Source organism: Neophocaena asiaeorientalis, unplaced genomic scaffold, assembly GCF_003031525.2.
Source record: "Neophocaena asiaeorientalis asiaeorientalis breed wild unplaced genomic scaffold, Neophocaena_asiaeorientalis_V1.1 scaffold82, whole genome shotgun sequence".
NCBI lineage: Eukaryota > Metazoa > Chordata > Mammalia > Artiodactyla > Phocoenidae > Neophocaena > Neophocaena asiaeorientalis.
Genome location: NW_020173068.1, coordinates 2,957,426 through 2,980,025, shown reverse-complemented (window position 1 = coordinate 2,980,025; position 22,600 = coordinate 2,957,426). Strand labels below are relative to the sequence as shown.

The 22,600-nt window shown below is 43.2% G+C and overlaps 1 protein-coding gene across 2 annotated transcripts in view; it reads left to right on the top strand.

Moving 5' to 3' along the window:
* The window catches only part of PSMF1 (proteasome inhibitor subunit 1), a 48,651-nt gene extending 30,013 nt beyond the window's left edge, over positions 1–18,638 (top strand). Inside the window, exons 5-7 of one of the 2 annotated variants that reach the window (XM_024743016.1) lie at positions 15,956–16,009; positions 17,147–17,305; positions 17,841–18,638. In XM_024743016.1, the coding sequence (XP_024598784.1) occupies positions 15,956–16,009; positions 17,147–17,305; positions 17,841–17,892 (265 nt within the window). In that variant the 3' untranslated portion in view covers positions 17,893–18,638. Of the gene's footprint in view, positions 1–10,727; positions 11,470–15,955; positions 16,010–17,146; positions 17,306–17,840 lie in introns of those variants that run through there. The other variant, XM_024743017.1, reaches the window with a different exon arrangement.
* The last annotated feature ends 3,962 nt before the right edge of the window (positions 18,639–22,600 follow it).

Genomic DNA, 22,600 nt, shown 5'->3' with positions numbered 1-22,600 from the left:
TTATTTCCTAAGATTCCTTTCGTGGGGAGGTTGTTCCAGGTTGAGACCAGCAGGCCAGAGGCATCAAGGTCTGAAAGCGTGGGACTGTCCCTGAATTTTGTCTAGAGAAAGAATTCATGTCAGAATCCTAGGATATAACAGCTGTGAAGGAAAGGACCCTGATGCCATGTACATGAATCTTCCCCCATGGGCACTTGGAAACCATTGAAGGATGCTGATGAGAGAGGGTGTTAGTGTCTTTGGCTCAGGATCCTGGTGGATTGGAGGGAGTGAGGCAGAGGGCCAAGCCTCATCACTCCTGTATACCAGTCTTAGCAGATGGGACTTGTTCCCTTCTTTCTGCTACCTCACCCACCTCCCATGTCAAGAAGAAGAGTATCATATGGCAGTTAGCAGCACAGGCTTTGGAGGTTGATCCGCTGGGTTCAAACCCTGGCCTTGTAGCTTTGCCTGTCTCTCAGTGAGCACAGTTAGCCTTGGTTTTCTCATCTGCACCTTGGGAATTATTATACCTGTCTCAGGTTTCTTCGCATGGAATATGATGATGTCACGGATTGAGCTCATGGCTCAAAATATAGTAGATGCCTAAGAAATAACTCCATGGATCCTATTCAGGTAGCAAGCAGAGATGAGAATAAGACTGAAGGTATAATGACTAGAGGGTTTCCCGAAAGAGAGAACCTCTTTTATTTTTTTAAAATTCATAGTCTGTTCCTCCTAGAAAAGGATTTGATGCTGTGGAACCACTTAGATGTGAGAGTATCGACCCAGAGGGTGTGCTGGGCAACTACATTTAGGCCCAGGACCTTTATGGACATTGTTTCCTCTGTCATCACGTTGGCCACCACTTATCGAGGGTAGGAGAAACTGCCATTTCTTGGCTGTCCACCATGTGTTGACCCCATACCAAGTGTTTCCATTTATGGTTGCTCATCTTCCAGGCGGTCCTACATGGAAATCAGCAGCATCCCTACTTTTACAGAGGGGTATACAGTGGATAAGGGAGGTAGCATAACTTCCCAGAATTATCTAACTGAGGGGGTGAAGACTGGGGTTTGCCCCTACATGGGACTCAGAAGCTTATGCTTTCCCCATTGCACCCTTCAGTATTAGTTCATGTAATCAATTTGTGTACAAGTTCAGTGTAGTGAGTGCACACTGATTATGGAGAAAAATCCATCCCCTAACCCCCCTCAGTTTGATCTTTCTTAGGCAAGCTTATCTCCCGGGACTGGAACACTGAACTAGAAGATGAGGCGGAATGTTTAGGAGGCTTTTTGTCAGCCACTAGCGAATTGACAGGTCTTGCCTCTGTAGTCCCCTTCACTCTCCACCCCCACCCATTGCCAGCCCCCTTCCTCTGTCAGCACAGATGCCTATAATGACGACTTCTTTGTGAGAGCCCCATCACTACCATGTTGCTGGGCAATCAGCCACTCATACTTTCACCTTTTTGTTTTTCCCACAAGTGCCAGATTTAAGGGTGGGGCCTTAGGGCAGGAAGGAGGGAAAGGAGAGCAGAGGGCCCATCTGGCTGCTGCAGGTTGTTAATTACCCTGTCACTGAACAGCCTTGGTTTATATTCTGAGTAGGAAACAACAGCCTCTGCCCCTTCCCATAGGATACAGTTCTGTGTCTCACCCCTCACTTTCCACACCATATTGCCTATCCCACACCTGGAAACCTCCAGATGCTAACTGAAGTTGGGATGTCTTGCTTCACTAAGTGTGTGGTGATGTGTGTCCAGACCTTGTCAGAGGCTACTGGGGTGATGCTGGTATAGATGGAGAGGACATTCCATTGTGATAGAGAATTGAGGGTGAAAATTAGGTCTGTTCTACTCCTCAGATCTCTAGGGAAGAAATACTGAAAACAAGCCATCTCTAAGGGAAGTTTTTTTCATCTAAGCCTAACTTTTTGTTGTTGTTGTCATTACAATTCTAACCCATTTCCCTTTGCTCCATCTGTCCTCAGTCAGGAGACTGTATGCCCCAAATCTTGTTCTTTGTTTTGAAAAATCAAAATTTCTTTGCTTAACCAGCTTTGCTAAAACTAATCCTTAAATATAAAGCTCTTATTTATGTCATTCAGAATTCATTTTTAATCCCATTCAGTCTTTATCTTTACGTATTTTCTAAATGTTCCCAATATTTGTGTTCCACATTTTCTTTTTATTTTTTTTTGTGTTTTTTTTTCATTTTAACATCTTTATTGGAGTATAATTGCTTTACAATGGTATGTTAGTTTCAGCTTCACAACAAAATGAATCAGTTATATATATACATATGTTCCCATATTGCTTCCCGCTTGCGTCTCCCTCCCTCCCACCCTCCTTCTCCCACCCCTTCAGGCGGTCACAAAGCACCGAGCTGATCCCCCCGTGCTATGCGGCTGCTTCCCACTAGCTATCTACCTTACGTTTGGTAGTGTATATATGTCCATGCCTCTCTCGCTTTGTCACAGTTTACCCTTCCCCCTCCCCATAGCCTCAAGTCCATTCTGTAGTAAGTCTGTGTCTTTATTCCTGTTTCACCCCTAGGTTTTTCATGACATTCAAAGAACCAGCTTTTAGTTTTATTGATCTTTGCTATTGTTTCCTTCATTTCTTTTTCATTTATTTCTGATCTGATTTTTATGATTTCTTTCCTTCTCTAATAGCTCTTCTTTCTGTAATTGCTTTAGGTGTTCTTCCTTCTCTAATTTTTTTTCTCTGATTGCTTTCTCTAATTGCTTGAGGTGCAAGGTTAGGTTGTTTATTCGAGATGTTTCCTGTTTCTTAAGTGGCGGGTAGGGAGGGTCACGGAGTGCGGGGCGGGCCTGCGGCGGCAGAGGCCGGCATGACGTTGCCAGCCTGAGGTGCGCCGTGCGTTCTCCCGGGGAAGTTGTCCCTGGATCCCGGGACCCTGGCAGTGGCTGGCTGCACAGGCTCCCCGGAAGGGGGGTGTGGATAGTGACCTGTGTTCGCACACAGGCTTCTTGGTGGCGGCAGCAGCGGCCTTAGCGTCTCATGTCTGTCTCTGGGATACGCACTTTTAGCAGCGGCTCGCGCCCGTCTCTGGAGCTCCTTTAAGCAGCGTTCTTAATCCCCTCTCCTCGCGCACCAGGAAATAAAGAGGGAAGAAAAAGTCTCTTGCCTCTTCGGCAGGTCCAGACTTTTCCCCGGACTCCCTCCCGGCTAGCCGCGGGTTTACTGCGGTGCACTAACGCCCTGCAGGCTGTGTTCACGCTGCCAACCCCAGTCCTCTCCCGGCGCTCCGACTGAGGCCAGAGCCTCAGCTCCCAGCCCTGCCCGCCCCAGCGGGTGAGCAGACACGCCTCTCCGCTGGTGAGTGCCATTCGGCCCTGATCCTCTGTGCGGGAATCTCTCTGCTTTGCCCTCCGCACCCCTGTTGCTGTGCTCTCCTCCGCGGCTCCGAAGCTCCCCCACTACGCCACCCACAGTCTCCGCCCGCGAAGGGGCTTCCTAGTGTGTGGACACTTTTCCTCCTTCACAGCTCCCTCCCGCTGGTGCAGGACCCGTCCCTATGCTTTTGTCTCTGTTTTTTTTTTCTTTTGCCCTAACCAGGTACGTGGGGGGTTTCTTGCCTTTTGGGAGGTCTGAGGTCTTCTGCCAGAGTTCAGTAGGTGTTCTGTAGGAGTTGTTCCACGTGTAGATGTATTTCTGGTGTATGTGTGGGGAGGAAGGTGATATCCGCGTCTTACTCTTCCGCCATCTTCCCGGAAGTCCTCCACATTTTCTTTTTAAAATTTTGTATTTTGTTTACTAAGGTGGTAAACATATATATATATTTTTATTATTATTATAATCATGTCATATTGTCTGCTTCTTTGTCCGCCTGATAATTTTTTTTTTTACATCTTTATTGGAGTATAATTGCTTTACAATGTTGTGTTAGTTTCTGCTTTATAACAAAGTGAATCAGTTATACATATACATATGTTCCTTTAACATATATTTTTTAGTATCTGATATTTTATTCTACTAATATATGCTGTAGTTTGCCTAACCTCCACAGGGAATTTCAAGAATGTCCAATTTTTCATTTTAAATAGTATACTGTGAACATCTGTATATAAATTTTTTCTTTTGTTTCCTGGAGTTTTATTTTCCGTGCTGGCAGATCTCAAGCTTTTTTGTCTCAGGAACTCTCTTGCATTCCCCCAAATTATTTAGGACCCCAAAAGAGCTCTTGTTTGTTTGAGTTGCATCTATCAATATTTACCATATTATAAATTATAGCTGAAATTTTTAATTAAAAAATTAAATTTTAAATTTAAATATACATTTATTCATTCATTTAAACATAATAATAAACCTGTTGTGTGTTAACCTAAATAACAAATTTTATGAAAATAACTATTTTCCAAATCAAAAACTTAATGAGAAGAGTGACATTGTTTTCATTGTTGCAGATATCTTTAATACTGGCATAGAAGACAGCTGGATTTTCATTTCTGCTTCTGCATTTAGTCTGTAGGTGATAATGTTTTTGTTTAAGCCTTAACATAAGTTGTTGGAAAAGAGAGTAGTAGTAATTGTGGATATTCTTTGCATTACACCAAAACTTCATAAGTGATAGTTTCTTTAAGGTGTTAAGGTAAAACAATAAAATAGCCAGTTATTACCAACAAAACAGGTTTATCCAGGAGCAGCAAAGGATTGCAGTTTCGGGCATGCAGCTGTGGTTCACCACATGCAAGTCTGGTAAAGCAAAGGAGAAGTTCTTTTATAGAGAATAAGGGGAAGTTGGGAGGGGCTGTTATAAACCTAAAGTCCGTTGGAGAAAACTGGGAGTTTGCAGTATAATGGTTTTTCATTGGCTGAGCTGTTGCCAGACAAGGAGAAGATCTTTCTTCCTCTTCCTGGCAGTACTAAAGTAGTATCACTTCCTGTGGGAGATGTAAGGTACTCTCTTCCTTCTGGGGTCTATGTTGATGTCAAGTGATTCGTGCATGAAGGCTCTGCTCTCCCTTCTGGCCTCTTGATTCCATTTTAGTTAGTTTCCCTTTCTTAATTTTCACAAAGGGTTAGTTGCAGTGTAGAATCTGAATCTATATCAGTGAACTTTTTGTACATTATTACATTAAAATCCATTGCTCTATCATGCCCTTTTAATGGATCTTTTACCAGTGCATGCTATTGGGAGATCATGAATTGGTTATTTGGAAACTGTTGGTCCACTGAGATGTGCAGATTCGCTAAACGTTGACACATTTATTAAACAATATTTTAAATCACATTCATCAATATTACTGATCTCATCAGCATCAGTATGGGAGAGCCGTCAAGCTAGTGGTGAATACAAATTTCCAAATTGCTAATTTTCACTTGAAAGCTTGGATTTTATCATTGGCAACATATACTGTCAGTTATTTTCCTTGCAGTAACAGGTTCACATGGTTTTCAAGAAAGTATCAACTGTGTAGCCCAGTCTGAATAACCATGGTTTGTTTGTCAGTCATTGTTTTGTATAAAAATGGTTTTCCATGAAAAAAATGGCTACTTCAGCTAGCAACTTAAACAACTGCACAAGTACTTCTCTTTGAGACAACCGTTGTATTTCTACATGCACAGAAGTACTTTATGCATATTTCCCATTTCATCACACAGAATATTAAAAAGAGGTGTACTCAAAGATTGAGGGTTTAGAATACTTGGTAATTTTTAACGATTCTTTAAGGACATTCTGAAGGAAAACTGGATGGGGGTGGGAGTGGTCGGAGTGGCTGGTGAGGGAGGTTACAGTGACTGCTAGTTGAATGCTTCTGCTTTGATTCATGCTAAGTCATCAACTGTTTTACCCACCATTGCTTTTGCACCATCAGTGCAAATATCAACACGGTGAAAAAGCAGATAGCTTCTAAGATGAAATAGTTTTGACCTCATGGACCCCCCCCTGAAATGAGAGTCTCAGGAACCCCCCAGGGGTCCATGGACCACATTTTGAATCTTTTTTTTTTTCCCTCTTGTAGTTTGTCTTTTCACTCTGTTAATGGTGTTTTTTAAATTAAAACATTCTTAATATTTTATGTAGTTTGGCTTATCAGTACTTTCCCTTTATATGTGATGCTTTTTTGATCTGTTTGAGAAATTTTTGCCCTACCCCAAGGTCATGTAGAATTTCTCATATTTTCTAGAAGCTTTGTTGTTTCACCTTTTATATTAAGATAATCCATTTGAAATTAATTTTTATGTGTTGTGAGATAGATTCACATTTTAGCTTTGATCTAGCACCAAATTTTGAAAAGAATTATCCTCTACCTATGCCACCTTAATAATTTTCATTTTTCATTACTTGTGAAACAATAATAGTTGCCCTCATTCTTTTCCTTAGAATGGAAGAAATCTTTATCCCTTTGATCTTTTTCCCATGGATGGCAAAGCTAGTTCAGTAATATTTATATGGCTACTTTTTATTGAATGCCAACTATTGCAGACAACATACTAGTCATTTCATCCACATGCTTTTATTTAATCCTCTCAACCCCATGAGATCAGTAAGGGCTATCCTCCTTTTACAGTTTACATGAAACTGAGGTTCATGTGTAAGTAACTTGACCACAACCATTAAGGAGCAGAAGTTGTGTTATAATAATAGAATATTGGATACTACTTATTAAACTCTTTATTGTATACCAGGTGCTAAGCTTTTATAAACATTCTCATTTAATCCTTATAACAACCCTGAGAAATAGATACTATTGTCTGTATTTTACAGGGGAGAAAACTAAGGCTTAGAGATTTCATGATTTGCCCTAGGTCAGACAGCTGTTAAATGGTGAAGCCAGAATTTGAACTTGGGTCAAACTCTGAAACCTTTGCTTTTATCCTTTACACAATTTCTTAGCTCCAAGTGGGTCTATGTGTCAACTATGTGTCAGATACTGTGCTAGGCACTGGGAATACATGATGAGGTATGGACCTAACTTACAAGGAGTTCACAGTCGATTAGGGCTGATTGCCCCTTTTATTCCAGACCGTTAACTCTTTTTAAAATCGTGAAAGAAGTATGTCTGAGGTCTTCTGCTCAGAAAAGGTTGATTATTATGAAGGACTGAGTTGAGATAGGTTATAGAAGGAAGGGCTTCACTGAGATAATGCATGATGAACTAAATTTTAAAGGACTAATAAAAAATCTGTAGTATTGGGAGTAATTGGCATTTGTGGCCAAGGGAACAGTGGATACAAATGGGCCTATGAAATCATTATATCGTGTGTGTGTGTGTGTGTGTGTGTGTGTGTGCGTGCGTGTGTGTGTGTGTGTGTGTGTGTTTGTAGGCAGGGGAGGGATCAGGGGGTTATATATTACTTGTGCTGGCATGTGAAGGGAGAATAGGTGAACATGGGGGCCACATCACAAGGGGCCTTACGTGCTAAGGAGCTGGGTTTGATCCTGGGGTAATGGAAGCCATCAAAATGTTTTGGTTAGCAAGTGATCCATTTGGGACCCCTTTAACCATTGACTTTTTTTTTTTTAAGGGATCCCACTTAGATTCTGGCAACTAACATAGGTAATATTTATTGAGCCCTTACTGTGTGCTGAGCTATTACGTTAAGTATAAAGTATAATCTTTTTTAACCTTCATTAACAAGAGAATGAGAGATAGGTGCTAGTGTTATCCCCATTTTATAGAAAAGAAAACTGAGACACAGAGAGGTTAATCAACTTGCCCAAAGAAACACAGCTCATAAACATTGGTGTGGGATTCAAAGGGATATTTTCTCCTTTTGGCACCTATATCAGCAGTTGCTTCAAAAGAAACGGTCTTGGCTTGGATTATTCCAAGAACAAAGAGAAAGCTAGTATGGTTGGAGCATGGTGCAGAAGAGTGATGGGAGATGACACTGTAGGGGTAAGCAAAGGACAGTTTGTGTAGAGCCTGGGTCATTGTTAGGAGCAGGGAAGCTACTAGGTGTATTTAGCAATAGAGGGACTTGATATTATTTACCTTTTTTTTTTTTTTTTTTTTAATTCTTCTGGCTCCTTTGTAGAGAATGGATTAGAGAGGGACAAGAGTAGAAACAGAAAGACCAGATAAGGGGCTGACACAGGCACCCAGGCAAGAAATAATGATGGTAGGTGGTAGGTGGTGGCAGATATGTAGATGATCTGGGATATATTTGGAAGTATACTATACAGGACTTGCTTATGGGTTGGCCTGATGATGGGAAGAAAAAGCAAGGATGATGCAAGGAGTTTTTTTTTTTTTTTTTAGCCCAAGTCATTTCTAATTTGGGGCTACCATAGGTAATGCTTCAGGGAACATACTTTTCGTGCAACTTAGAACACATCTGAATATTTCCTTAGCATGCATTCCTGACAGTAGAATTAATATGTTAAGGACTAAGCCTCTTTTTAAAGATTTTGATACGTATTGCCCAGTTGCCTCCCTAAACAGTAGTATTAATTCGCATTCCCCCTATATTTTGGTGTCATTTCCACATCCTTTTCACTGCTGGAGTTAGTCTTTTTCTTTTAAATTATTTAGAAAGGCATCATCCACATAACATTTGTAAGCTAACTGAACCCAAATTCAGTTTCTTGTTACCCCATTCCTCACTGGCTATTGGCTGGAGGCCTCTCTCTCACCTCCTTAAACCTCTTGCATTTCTTCTTATGTGGCTGCCTCCATATTTAAAGCCAACAGCAGTGTGTCAGGTTCTTCTCATGCTTCAAATCTTCCCTTCCACCTTTACTTCTGCCACCAGCTAGAGAAATTCACGGGCCTAGCCGCTCCGCGGCATGTGGGATCTTCCCAGACCGGGGCACGAACCCATGTCCCCTGCATCAGCAGGCGGACTCTCAACCACTGCGCCACCAGGGAAGCCCAGTCCCCCCTTTTTGAGGTCAACTGTGCCATAAAACATAAATGCAGGAGTGATTTCTCATCCCACTCACAGATTCTGGGGATTAAGGGGTGGGGAATCTTGAGAGGAGGACATTTCTACCAAAGGCAAAATACATTTCCCCTCCCCCAGCGTTCTGAGGAGGCTTTTGCCATTACTGTATCAGCTCAGCCTAAAATCTTATCTAAATCTCATCAGCTTAAAGGACCTAAATCTAACCTTGTAAATCATCTAAATCAGGTACAGTTGAAGCTCCTGAGTACAACTGCTTTCTGTCTCTTGACCAGAGAAATAGGTTGTCGGTTCCCATCATACAGTGGTCGGATGGGCAAAGAATAACAGTTATCGATTTCTAACCTGGAAAAAAATATGAGCATGAAAGTTATTCATTACAGCATTATTTATAGTTAACACACACCAGAAGCAATACCCCAATACCTACAGTAGAAAATTAAGTAAATTTAAAAAATTTGCTTCACTTGAGTGACTATTATTTGGCCATTAAAAATGTTAATAGCAAAGACAAACAACATGAGAAATATAGGACACAAGTGGAGGAAAACAGTGAGATCTAAAATTATATTTATTATAATTGTCTAAAAATATGCTTCTAAAAAGACTAGGAAAGAATAGCAAAAATAGCCATGGTGTTAGAGTCAGATGATGGGTGACATTTTTCTTATAATTTTTTTAGTATACGCATGTATTTTCTTTCTCTTTTGAAAATCTTTGTTCACTTAGCCTAAATGTAGTATTTTCCAACCATTCTCAGTCCCCAGTTCACCTTTGAACTCATAGGATATCCTATCCTATGAGTTCATCGAGGGGTGGGGAAAAGGAAAGGTGTAGTGCCCTGCTTGCTCAGAGCACATAACTGGTGCTCTCCTTGTTTATGTGCACACACTGTTGTCTATGGCTATCAGCATTTCCATTTTCCCAGTCCTAAGTTTCCACACTTGGCAGGACAAAGCAAATAAACCCAGACCACAAAAATTCCCCAGCTTGTACCCTCGCTGGGATGCAGCCTAGCATTGGTGGTCTCCAGACCAACAATGCCAGATCATGTGGGAGCTTTCAGAAAATGAAGGATCTCAGGTCCCATCCCTGATCTTCTGAATTAAAACCTACATTTTAGCAAGATTCTCCCACTGATTCATGTGCACATTACAACTTGAACAGAACTGGCCTAGGTGGTTCAAACAATGCCATGAAAACTGACTCAGGGATCAGGGTCTAGAAATCTTCAGGTAATTGCTGCTGGATGCACTGTGAAAGCACAGCCGGCACTCCTAAAGAATTCTGATGTGCATATGGAGAGCTTTGCGTTCATGCCTGGTGATCACCAGTGGGTGCAGACCAGCAGCTGTGTTGAAAGCAGCCATATTGATGTTCTGTACCGGTTAAGAGCCTAGGTTTGGAAGACTCTGGTTCTGGAATAAGCACACTCCTTCCTGACTTTCCCATTGACTGCAGCTATATAGAATGCATGGAGCAATTATTTGAGGATGCTGAAAAGTAGTAGCAGATAGATTGGTAAAGAAGACCAGAGGTTGAAATACCACCATACTGGCCTCCAGTATGAACTCAAGGAAGCCCAAAACAAGGAATTAGATATTGGCATGGAAAGAGAGCACTCCAGGACAGCCCTCCATTCTGGCTAACGGAGTGGGAATGGGGTCTAGTGCTCAAGAGAGAATGAGGAAAATCTCCCGTGTTTCTTCTTCCTTTTCTCCATTGTTTTATACCCCAGCATGTGACAGTCCACAAACTTAAAACTGAGGGAGAAGACCCTTCCTTTCCAATAAGACTTGTGTCAAGAGTATGGAGTGAACCACTGTTGCTTTTTTTTCTTTCTTTCTTCTCCCTCCATTTGATACAGGCATGTGGACACAGGCACTGTCAGGGGAAGTACATGGCAGAGCAAGGTAAGCAGTGTCCCAGCTTTCTGGCCAGAGGACCAAAAGAGGAGCCCCAGGGAACTGGAAGGTATCAACGAGATAGATCACAGAAACGGAAGAGTTCAGAAAGCAACTCCATAAACTTATGGACTCCAGGCCTTACCTGCAAGCTGTACATAAGTGGATCTGATTGTAAATAGCACACCAAAGACTTTGAGAACAGAACTACAGGATAGCCCACTGCCAGGTCTCAGACTGACCACTGGTTAGCACATACGTGGTACACAGCTGGATAGCACTGCAAAGGCTTTCCAAACAGAACTGACATTGAAACCTGAACTTGGATCCCAAACCCAGCTGGGTTGATTGCCTGCTAAGACAAAAATACCAGGATTCTCCCCAAACCTCATGACAGAATGTTCAAAATTATTGGGCATACAAAGAATCAAGAAAATTTCAGCTCACAAAAAGACAATCAACAGATGCCAATATTCCAATGTGATGCAAATGTTGGAATAATTACATGACAGAGATATAAAGCAGCTATTATAAAAATGCTTAGAGAAGTGAGGGCAGTCTAGAAACAAATGGAATGATAGAAAATCTCAGCAAAGAAACAAGGTACAAAAAAGAACCCAATGGGGGACTTCCCTGGTGGCGCAGTGGTTGAGAGTCCGCCTGCCGATGCAGGGGACGTGGGTTCGTGCCCCAGTCCGGGAAGATCCCACATGCCGCGGAGCGGCTGGGCCCGTGAGCCATGGCCACTGAGCCTGCGCGTTCAGATCCTGTGCTCCACAGTGGGAGAGGCCACAGCAGTGAGAGGCTCGCGTACCAAAAAAAAAAAAAAAAGAACCCAATGGAAATTTTAGAACTGAAAAATAATAATGCAGTAATCAAAATAATTTCACTGGATGAATCAGTAGCAGAATAGAGATAACAGAGGAGAGATTAAATACTTGAAATAAATCAGTAGAAATCATCTGAACAATAGAGAGAAAAAATACTTTAAAATAAAGTTTCAGGAACCTGTGGGACAATTATAAAAGAGCTGACACTGCGGTCATGAAAGTCTTAGGAGGAGAGGAGAAAGAGTGAAGTACAGAAAAATTATTTGAAGAAAATAATGGCTGAAAACTTCTCAGATTTGGCAAAAGACATAAACCTACAGATTTAAAAAGCTCAGCAAATCCTAAGTAGGATAAACCCAAAGAAGTCCATGCTCAAACATAATCAAATTGCTAAAAATGAAAGTCATGAAAGCAACTAGAGAAAAAAACACATTGCTTATAGAGGAATAAGAATTTGAATGATTATGGATTTCTCATCAGAATACATGGAAACCAGAAATAAGTAGACCACCATTCCTAAAGTATGGAGAAAAAAGGATTGTCAGACCCAGAATTCTATGTCCAGCAAATACATCATCTTTATTTCTGAAGGATTTTAAGATATTCTTAGTAAAAGGATACGAAGAGAATTCATAGTCAACAGATCTTCTCAGAAGGAATTGCTAACGAAAGTTCTTCAGACAGAAGGGAAGGGATACCAGATAGACACTTGGAACATCAGGAATAAAGGAAGAGCAATAAGAATGGTAAATATCTAGATAAACATAATAGACTGTTCTCTTGAATTCTCTAAAACATGTTTTATAATTGAAAGCAAAAATTAGAACAAATTCATTGTAGTTATATATGTCATATAATATGACAATATTGTATGTTATATAAGACAAGGAAGGTGAATGAAAGGACTTACTTATGCTGATAAGGTTTTTACCTTCAACTTGAAAGGGTAATATACTATTTCTCAGTAGACTGTGAAAAGTCACATCTGTTTATTGTAATCCCTCAAGCAACCACTGAAAAAACTACAAAGAGATCTAGTCAGAAACTCTGAAGTTGAATTAAAAAGAGAGAAAATAGAGGAAAGAAAAAGAGAGAACAATTGGAAAAGCAATAGTAAAATGGCAGATCTAAAGCTAAACATACCACATTAAATGTAAATGGTCTCAACACACCAATTAAAAGGTCATGGCTTTTGAAGTTGGGTAAACCTAGTGTGAATTCATTCTTGGCCACTTACTACCCATCTGGCCTTGTGTAAGAACACTTGCTTCTCTGAGCCTCAGTTTCCTCGCTTGTAAAATAGGAAAAAAATTGTACTTCCTCAGAGGGCTATTGCAAATATAAAATAAGGTAATATTTATAAGGAGCTCAGCACATCCGTCTGTTTAAAAAGTAGGGGAAATGCATATTTGCTCATATATGCAAAGTATCTTTGGAAGAACATACATGAAACTGATGTCATTAGTTGTCTGTGAGTAGCCTGGAGGACAGGGCTAAGAGGGAGATTTTTTTTACTTGTACGGGTCCACAATCTCTTATCTTACAACTCTGAAATCAGAAGAGCTCTGAAAACCCGGTGTTGTTGTTTTGTTTTGTTTTGTTTTGTTTTTTTCATAAGATTGGTGCCACACCTTGTTTGGTAGCAAAACGTGAACTGAAGTGGCATTAAGCTCCTTATATGTTCATTTTGTGTGAATTCTCCTTCATTTTGCAGAAATATTAAGGTATTGGTTATAGGGTACTACACAATAATATGTTAGGTATATTCATCTGACCTTTCTGAAACATGAAAAATTGTGAATTCCAAAACACATCCAGCCTAAGATTATGGATCTGTGTATCTTTTGAATTTTGAATTCAATCTGTGTATTGTTTTGAATTTTGAAACTGGTGAAGGCATTACCTATTCAGAAAATTAAATTTTAAAAACTAAATTTAGCATGGTGCCTGACACAAAGCAAGCTGTCAGTAAATATCGGCAGCTGCTATTATTCCATTCTTCCAGGCCTTTCCTGTCAACAAATGTGTTCATGTCCAATACTGTGTTTCACCATGACAGCAGACACTTTGAGTGTTACTACTTAGATTTTCCATCGTAGAAGACTGAGGTGCAAACCAGCCAGACCCCTGCCAACCAGCCAGACAATCCCCCACCCAGAGTCCTGAGGTTTTTCCTATTCACCAGACCACCTCAGCCATAAGAATGGCGTCGACAGGATTTGTGTGCCCAAGAGAGGCGTGTTGTTTTTATCTAAGAGGAGAGGAGAGCACATAAGGAGGAATTGTGTGCGGTCAGGATCACCCCCAAATCCCAAAGGGCCTTCAAAGGGCCCCAATCCCAAAGGGCCCGTTTTGAAGCTAGGCCTTACTGTCCAGTGGGCCCACTAGGCAGTTGCGCCTACAGCATTTAGTGTACAGCACTCTCTTTCAGCTGATTACTAGATGAAGTTTTAGGGGCTTGATTCTAGAGACCATTTACAAAAACTAGCTTCTTTTTTTTTTTAATCCCGAGAGCCTCATTCAGCATATCCAGTACTGAGACTTTTATAATAGGATCTGGGCGTGTATATAATGAGCTCACAGAAGCGTGCATGTGTTGCAGTTAGACTGTGTTGAGTGTGAGCCTAAAGGATATGCCGTGACAATTGCAAGAAAGCAGATTGTTGGGGTGGGCCTGGCAGCTGCCTTTCTAGCTTCCATTGTTCTCTATCTCTTCTTTCCTCCCCATGCTCTGTGGCCTAGGAGAGAAAACAGAGGTGGCTCCATGTTTCAGGAGCCATCAAGGCTCTGTTTTCCAAGTCATTTTTATAGCCACTAGAAGCTCCTTCTGCTTGCTGCTCTGTAGGGGGCAGTTTGTGGAGACAAGTGTAAAATGCTTGCTGCCCTCCGCACCACTTGGTCTGTCCAGTGAGGCAGGTTGTTGGGAGGCCACCAGAAAGTTTGAACTGCCAGGTCCGTGAACCATGGCTTGGAAACAATAACCTAGGTCGGGAAAAATTGCTTCCCTTGGAAGCCATGTCCATCTAAATCATGGTGTCCTTTCCAGCTCATAAGGTAGAACTACCTGGAGAAGCACCTACTTTTGGATTATTTTCCTATTTGCTTAATTAATGGCTTCTTACCTGTAAGCTTTGATTAGCTGCTATTTACCAGGCTTTTCTGAGGTCTCCCATGCCCCAGAACTGTCAGGTTTGTATTGCTCACTGGGGCTCTAAGCAGATTCCAAAGCACACTTTTTCAAATACCAAATCTTCTTTGTTTTATTATATCCATAGCCATATCCTATATAGAAAAAATAGGAAAATATAAAGAAGAAACTTCTCCCAGGTTTAACTGTCACTGTTTATATTTTCAGTTATGCTTCTTTCTAGTTTTATTTATACACACACACACACATTTTTCATAGTTGATTTCCTAGGCTGTTGATAATCCCCTTTTCTCCCACAGTTAACACTGGAGCATAAACATTTTTCCACATCATTTTAAAACATTCTAAGAACATTGTTTCCATGGCTCCATTACCATGATCTGCCTAACTGGTCCCCATTTACAGCCAATCCTGTTCCCTTGGTTAAAGTCTTTATGATGATATTTTCATTTGAATTATGAATTATTTTTTTAAGATGGATACCTAGGCATAAAAGTATCAGATCACAGAATGTAAAGATACAGAAGGCTTTTGAGAGACAGATATATTTTGCGTGTATATATATATTAGTATTGACTTGGTCTCCACAAAGCACACACTAATTTATTCTCCTGGCTCCTGCAGTCTCAGTGTGGGCAAAAATTGGTTCTTGGTTGGGGGGTGAAAAAAATCTTAGAAATTACAATGGTTTGTGGCTATCCAGTGCAGTATCTGTGATATTAGCATTTCATGCAGGGGCCATAATGAGAAAAAGGTTGAGAAGCACAGTTCTAGTTGTATATGAGCACCCATCTCACTCCACCCTTCGAAGCTTTTAAATCTGAGCTTTTGGTTTGGGGTTTTAGAATAGTATTTTTCTGATCTAAATGTTCTTGGTTCTTTGTACAAACTTTAGGAGCCTGGGAAAGGTATGAATAAAATAAAATTTATCTGGTTGCCACTGTTCATCTTTTTATCTTTCTACATTACTGGGATCCTCCATGTTTCTAGTTTTATGTCCAGCTCTTTTCGCGTAATTGCCATTGTAATAATTTCAGTGTTAGTCTGTGCCAAGGACCACTTTGAAATATCCCTTGTGTTCTGGTCTCACGCAGGGGCTTCCCCTGTCCCCCATGCCTGGGAGTACATTTGTGTCCCCAAAGGCATCGGGTTTGGACCTCTGGGAGCCCAGGCTGCTCTGGGACTTTCAGTAATTGTCCCTTGTTTGTTTCAGGTGTGATCCCCTGGGCCCGTTTGCTGTCGGGGGAGAGGACCTAGACCCCTTTGGGTGAGTACTGCTGGGGAGGTGACAGCAACACGACTTGCTCTTATGGCCTTTCAGCCCAAGCTCATCTTCTAATTTTAGAGCTTTTCATCAGTCTTCCTTTGGGGTGAAGGAAGCAGTTGTTGCTGAGTGGCTGAGAAAGCATTGCCACTGCTCTGCTCTGCTGTACCTGGAGCAGTGCAGGAGGGCTCTGAGTGTTGGGGAGTGGCTGAGCAAGCCCAGTGGGCAGCTCCTCTGTTGTTTTCTGGCCCTGCTTGTTTTGGTGGAAGACAGCAGCTGTCCCTTGGTTGGAAGGATACCATGGGGATCTATCAGGTGCAGACTGAAGAGCACACAGTGGGCTACAGACCTGAGGGCAGTTCAGGGCTATTCAGAGGTCACCTCACTTGGTAAGGGGAGTCTCTGATCCCCATTAGACTCTGGTGTGGTTCTTGTCAAGTCCCCAACAAAGTTATTTCAGCCTCAGCTAGGCACTGTCTTCTCTGAATGCTTTTAGATTTTAACCTCTGCTGCAAAGTGTCCCCAGCTTGAGTGTCTCACCTTTAGACCATGGGGAAGTCATATAAGTCTGCAGTTAAGCTTGAACAGTGACTTCAGAATTTGGGGAACATCAGCTTATTCATCCTAGTTGGAGCCATGAGGTCGGATCCATGGAATTCCGTGAGGGACAGATGCTGTCAAGAGCCAGACTTGGACAACCAAATTATGGATTGCCCTGAGACCTTTAAGGAAACAGCAAAAAAGCTAGCATCATGAATTATCTCAATTCATTAGTCCTTAGACCTAAAGTAGTAGCCTGCAGAGCCTTGTGATGGTTCTGCATTGACCTTGACAAGTTCTGGCACACGCTCTTTATCGAATTGTCCCCCTTGGGTGCAGGAGATGGCAGGGATCTCAATTCTGTGGGTTCAGGGAACCTGTAGAGCTGAAAGTACAGGCCCTGATGGCCAGAGAAGGTGTGCTCTTTGTGTTGTTGCTCTTGCCCACTTCCTGCTGGCACTCAGGCAGCCATCCGTGTATGTCTGCTTGAACCATCCAGAGTTGATGTCCCAGTCATTTTTAGTCCGTTCTCACCACCTTCACTCCTTCTCCGACAGCTGCTTGCCACATTTGCTTACCCATCGTTTTTTCTTGCTTCAGGTGTCGGAGAGGTGGCATGATCGTGGATCCCCTGAGATCCGGCTTCCCAAGAGCACTTATTGACCCATCATCGGGCCTCCCAAACCGGCTTCCTCCAGGCGCTGTGCCCCCAGGAGCACGCTTTGACCCCTTTGGACCCATTGGGACCAGCCCACCTGGGTAGGTATTCACTCAGGTATGCTGAGAAGTAGGACCTGATGGCAGCTCAGCTCAGCATTGCAGGAATGAAGGCGTCTGACGCCAGGTGCAGAGTCACCACTACCTCTGTCCCCTGCTGCCAAGAGAGTGGAGCCTCCTCCAGGCACCTGCCTGATGCCTCCCTGGAACCTTCCAGGAGCTTCCTCAGTGCCTCCCTTCCCCAGCTCCCATCACTGAGGACTCAGAGGAGGGGTTGCTACTCACACTTAATGGACTTTTTGTATGTGTCAGGAACTCATTGGATCCTTATGTCAACACTTGTGGGTAAATATTACTGTCCACATTTCACAGATGCAGAAATCAAGGCCCTGAAAGGTGGAGTAACTTATCCAAGGTGGGAGAATAAGAATTCAGACCCAACTCTAGAGTGCGTGCTCTTGAACTGCACAAAGCACCACATCATTCTGAGGCAGGCTCCCTCCATTCAGGACCCTGTGTGCCCGTACGCCGCTGGCTCTCCATCGCCCCAACTCACCAGCCCCTCTTTCCATTCCAGACCTAACCCAGACCATCTCCGCCCGCCGGGCTACGATGACATGTACCTATGAAGGCCTCAAGAATGTAACATACCATCCTTCCCTCTACTCTCCTGGAGCTGCCACTGCTAGCCCCATCAGCAACCGTTTTCTTGTGGGCTGGGGGCAAGGGACTCTGCCCATGTGTTTGCAGGCCAGCTGGGATTGCCTCCCCACCCCCTGCCAGGGCCAAGGTACCTGCTGTAGCTGTCCACCTGGCTGCATATAGGTCCCAAAGAGAAATCAGTGTCTCACCACCAGCTCCTCCCCACTTCCCAGGGAAGACTCCGGCAACATACACCCTCGACCCGATGCAGTCCCGCTTGCAGCACTGTAAGAACAGAACACATTTTGGATGTTATTATTAGGAACCAAATGTCAATACAAAAATCATGTTGCCAGTCTCCCACTCTTCTTTGCTGCTCAGTTCCTTCCGTTTATGAGACTTGAGAGTTTGAGTGTTTGAGGGGCCAAATGACTCTCTTTTCCTACCCAGGGCCTGTTCTTGCGTCTCAGGCACCTCCCTTTCATAAATTGCTCTTGCTCCTGACACCACTAAGAATGGGTCCCAGTCTGGCTTCATGGATGAAAATGAGTGACTGGAAACCCCATAGGCCACAGGGATGACTTTCTCAAGGACAGGCACATTGTGGAAAGACTGCATCATTCTGAAAAGGGCAAAATCTTCCAGTTCTGCTTGTCTGAGCCAGTCCTCTGGGTCCCTCTGTGCCTGGGCAATGGCAGCCTATGAACAGAGGAATAAACAGAACAGACCTGAAGGCTAGTCTCTTTTTGCCACTAACTTACTGAGTGACCCTAAGCAGGTCCCTTCCCCTCCCAGGGCCATCGTGTCTACCTACGAAATCTGAGGTGTGCCTTTCTTGCTCTAAAACATTCTGGTGTCTGCTTGTATGTCTGATGACCCCTGGGAACTGGGGCAAAAGGGAAAGAATAAAGGTTCAAGGCTTTGTGTGGTACTTACCTACAGAGTCCGCAAACCCCTCTTGCGGCTCAGACACAAGCATAGCAGCGTGGTGCTGAACTTCAGGACAAGCAGGGAGCCTGGTCTCTGAAAGCCAGTGGCAGGGGGCGGGTTGGGGGGAGTGTGTGATAGGGGTGAATAAAGGAGCTAGTGATGCAAGAAACAACCCAGGAAGGCTTTTCAGCCTGAGGCCTGACAGATGTGGTCAGGGATGAACCCCCTGTGCTGGAGTGGAAAGAGCACTCTAGAGCACCAGACTCAGAGGCAAGAGATCAAGGCACTAGTCACTTTCACTCCCTAACTAGCATTTCAGCCACGGGTGGGTCCTTACACTTCTCAGCTCCTTGGATTCCTTCCCCTAAATTAGGATGTATTATTTATCTGTGGGCAGAGGGCCACCTGAGGCGTCTGCTAATATGCTGTAGCCCGAATTGCCTGTCTGTTGTGTCTGAGAGTGGGTTAGGAGTAAACTAAACAGGCATATGTGCCCAGGGGCAATCCAAGATGGAGGCTCGCGTGAGCTGGCTTCCTGGGCATTTCTGGCAGACCCCATTTCAAGCACTGATTTAGTAAAAGACCACCTTGAAGCTTTTAGAACAGCTCTGCTCTGGAGAAAGACCCAGAGGTCAGGCAGAGCTACAAATGCAGTCATTAATAGTCGTCTTCCTCAAGAGCCAGCTAATGGGTGGAACGTTTTTGTTTTGAAACTGTATCATACCTTCAACCAGAAGGACTTGGGGCAGTTTGCTCATAAAAGCATCTTTTATTATAAAACGAAGCATTTAAAGGAACATCAGACAAGTGGGAGAGGTAGATAACTTTTAGGACCCTGATTCAAGGAAAGGACAAGATTGAAACAATAAATTTGCCACTTAGGTTTTCTAATAGCAAAAGTGGAAAGGTTAGCCATAAATATAATTCTGTTTTCTGAAAATAGAAACTTTAGTGATCCACCTGCAGAATCAGCAGGTCTGATTCATCAGTGGGTCTCCTTGCATCAGGGACAGTGAGGAACACCAGACTATGCCTTAGTTATGTGGGGGAAGGTGAATGGGGCCTTCAGGAGCTTCCAAGTCAGGCTGTCGGTGTGTGTTGTATGTCTGGGCCACTTCCCTCCTTCCAGCCAAGCAGCCAAAGGGAATGGTTCAGGTATATGTTTTGTGGAACCCAAAAGGTTGGAGCCTTAGCAATAAACATCAGCACTTAATAACCTGTTCCTCTTTTTTAAAAATACAGCTTTATTGAGATATAATTCACATACCCATAAAGTTCACGTTTTTTAAAGTGTACAATTCAGTGTTTTTAGTATATTCACAGTGTTGTGCATCCATCACCATATCTGATTCCTGAACATTTTCATCACCCCAAAAAGAAAACCCATGCCCATTAACAGTCACTCCCCATTCCCTCCTCCCAGCCCCAGGTAACCACTAGTCTATATTCTGTCTCTAAAGATGTGCCTATTTTGGACAGTTCTTACACGTGGAAATCACACAATATGTGGTCTTTCATGTCTGGCTTCTTTGACTTAATGTTTTCAGGGTTCATCCATGTTGTAGCATGTATCAGTAATTCATTCCTTTTAATGGCTAAATGATATTCCACATTTTCTTTATCCATTTATCAGCTGATGGACAGTTAAGGTGGTTCCCACTTTTTGGCTATTATGAATAAGGCTTCTATGAACATTTATGTACAAGTTTTTGTGTGGTCGTATGTTTTTGGTTCTCTTGGGTATATCACCTAGGAGTGGAGTTGCCGGATCATATGATAACTAATTGTTTTGAGGAACTGCCAGACTGTTTCCCAAAGTGACTGCACCATTTTACATTCCCACCAGCAGAGTGTGAGGGTTCTGGTTTCTCCGCAGATACTACTTCAGCTTTTTTAAACGAAGAATTTTGACCTAGGTCACGCAAAACAGAGACCAGAGACAGTCACCCCTGGGGAGCAGACTATGGCTTTGGTAATAGCCACCTTGGGATGACCACGGCTGGTGAGCCACAGAGGAGTTTGGGTTTGACTTTTGGGGAAGTTTCAGGGCTGGATGTGATATAGAAAAGGTCCTGTCTGTAGGGAAGTTGCCATGACCTTTCTGGGTCTAGCGTGATTCATGGCATCACTTTTGCTTGGTTTGAATTTTCTTTGTTGATCCAGTGGCTTACAAGTAAAATAAAGGTCTGGTTCTAAATCTTTGTCTTTCAGTGAAGTGCCATAGACCATGTGTACCATCTCTGGCAGCCCCTACCTTCCCACCTTCTCTTCCTTGCCATGTCTCTTTCCTCATTGTTAGAGCTGGCTGTGTTTTTCATTGCATTGCATTTATCTGCTTAGTCATGAGCTTCTGTCAGCCTCCATGGTGAAATCATTGGTCTCAAGACCCTGACTCTAAGAATGTATTATGTTCAAAACAGATTTTATATTCCTATGCTGGATGGTCAGTACCTGTTGACGTGTAGTTAGAAAGTGGGTAGCAAGCCCCATAACAACCTCATTTGAAATCCAGCTTCCTTCATGGCCTCCCTCTCTACTCTCATTAATGACATTCTATTACTGATCCATGCCTCTTCACAGAAGAAAAATTAGAATCTGTGGAGCAGTGAATATCTGTCACCTTCTAATCTTGTCTACTTTGGGCAGTTCCAATGAGACAGGTCCCACCAAGGAGAGGAAAGATCCCTCACGTGCATATCCTCAGCTTTGTCTTCTATAAAACTTAACATGCTTATGGACCACTATTGACTTTTTGCACCGAAAGAGAGATTCAAAGGCAGGCATCCAAGCCCCCAGCTCTTGTTTGTCCTTGGGATACCACAAGGCACACACTAAGTCACTCCAGCTGTGCTGGACCCTGAACCTGACCCAGAGGGTGTGTCACAAGTAGAAGTGGCAGGCAGTGAGGGTGGTGGCCAGAGAGGAGTGGCAAGACCCAGGTGACTAAAGATAGACCCTAGAGTGCAGAGAGCAGCAATGACACGAGGTTGGAACACCTCACTAGTGGCAGGGCCTGTCTCTGCTTAGGCCGATAGCGCAGTCTAATAGAGGAGATGGGATAGGCCGTGTTCCCTATTAGCCACGTAAGGTGAGTGTTGTGAGTATGACGGGTTCTGAGAGGGGAGACAGTGGGAGGGCTGCAGGAAACAAACTACTTTAGCTTTTTTAAACAAGAAGATTCGGATGCAGACATCAGCAAGATCACATCATCATTGCCTTGATCTGGGGATCAGGAAACTCCAGAGCCTCACAGCAACTGCCTAGATCTGTGCCCGAAAGTAAATCCCCTCATACTGCCACCTTGAGCACCCTCACTCTCAGCTCAGTTCCAAGTGCGAGGCTCAACTGCATGCAGCTGATAGTTGGAACCGACATCACCTCTCAAACCATAGCTGCAAGGGAGCCTGGGAAAATGTTCTTGTTTCCTTTTCCTCCCTGTCCCTTCAGGAAGGCACATTTGGAACAGAGGTCTGATGAGCCAGTCTGTCATGTCTGTCTACAATATGGGCCTTGATAGAGATGAGCACCACAGCCATGCTTCTCCAGCTTGCCCAGGCCTACCAGTCTCCTAAGATGCTTGCTTGAAGGACACAGTACATCCTGGACCCCAACCCAGACCTGGATCCAAATCACTAGGCAAGGGCCTTTAAGTCCATTTTTTACAAGTTCCTCAGGTGATTCATGTGACGAGACCAGTTTGAGAATTCCTGAGAAGGGAAGGCTACATCCTTGCTACTCAAACCAGCAGCACCAACAGTATCCCCT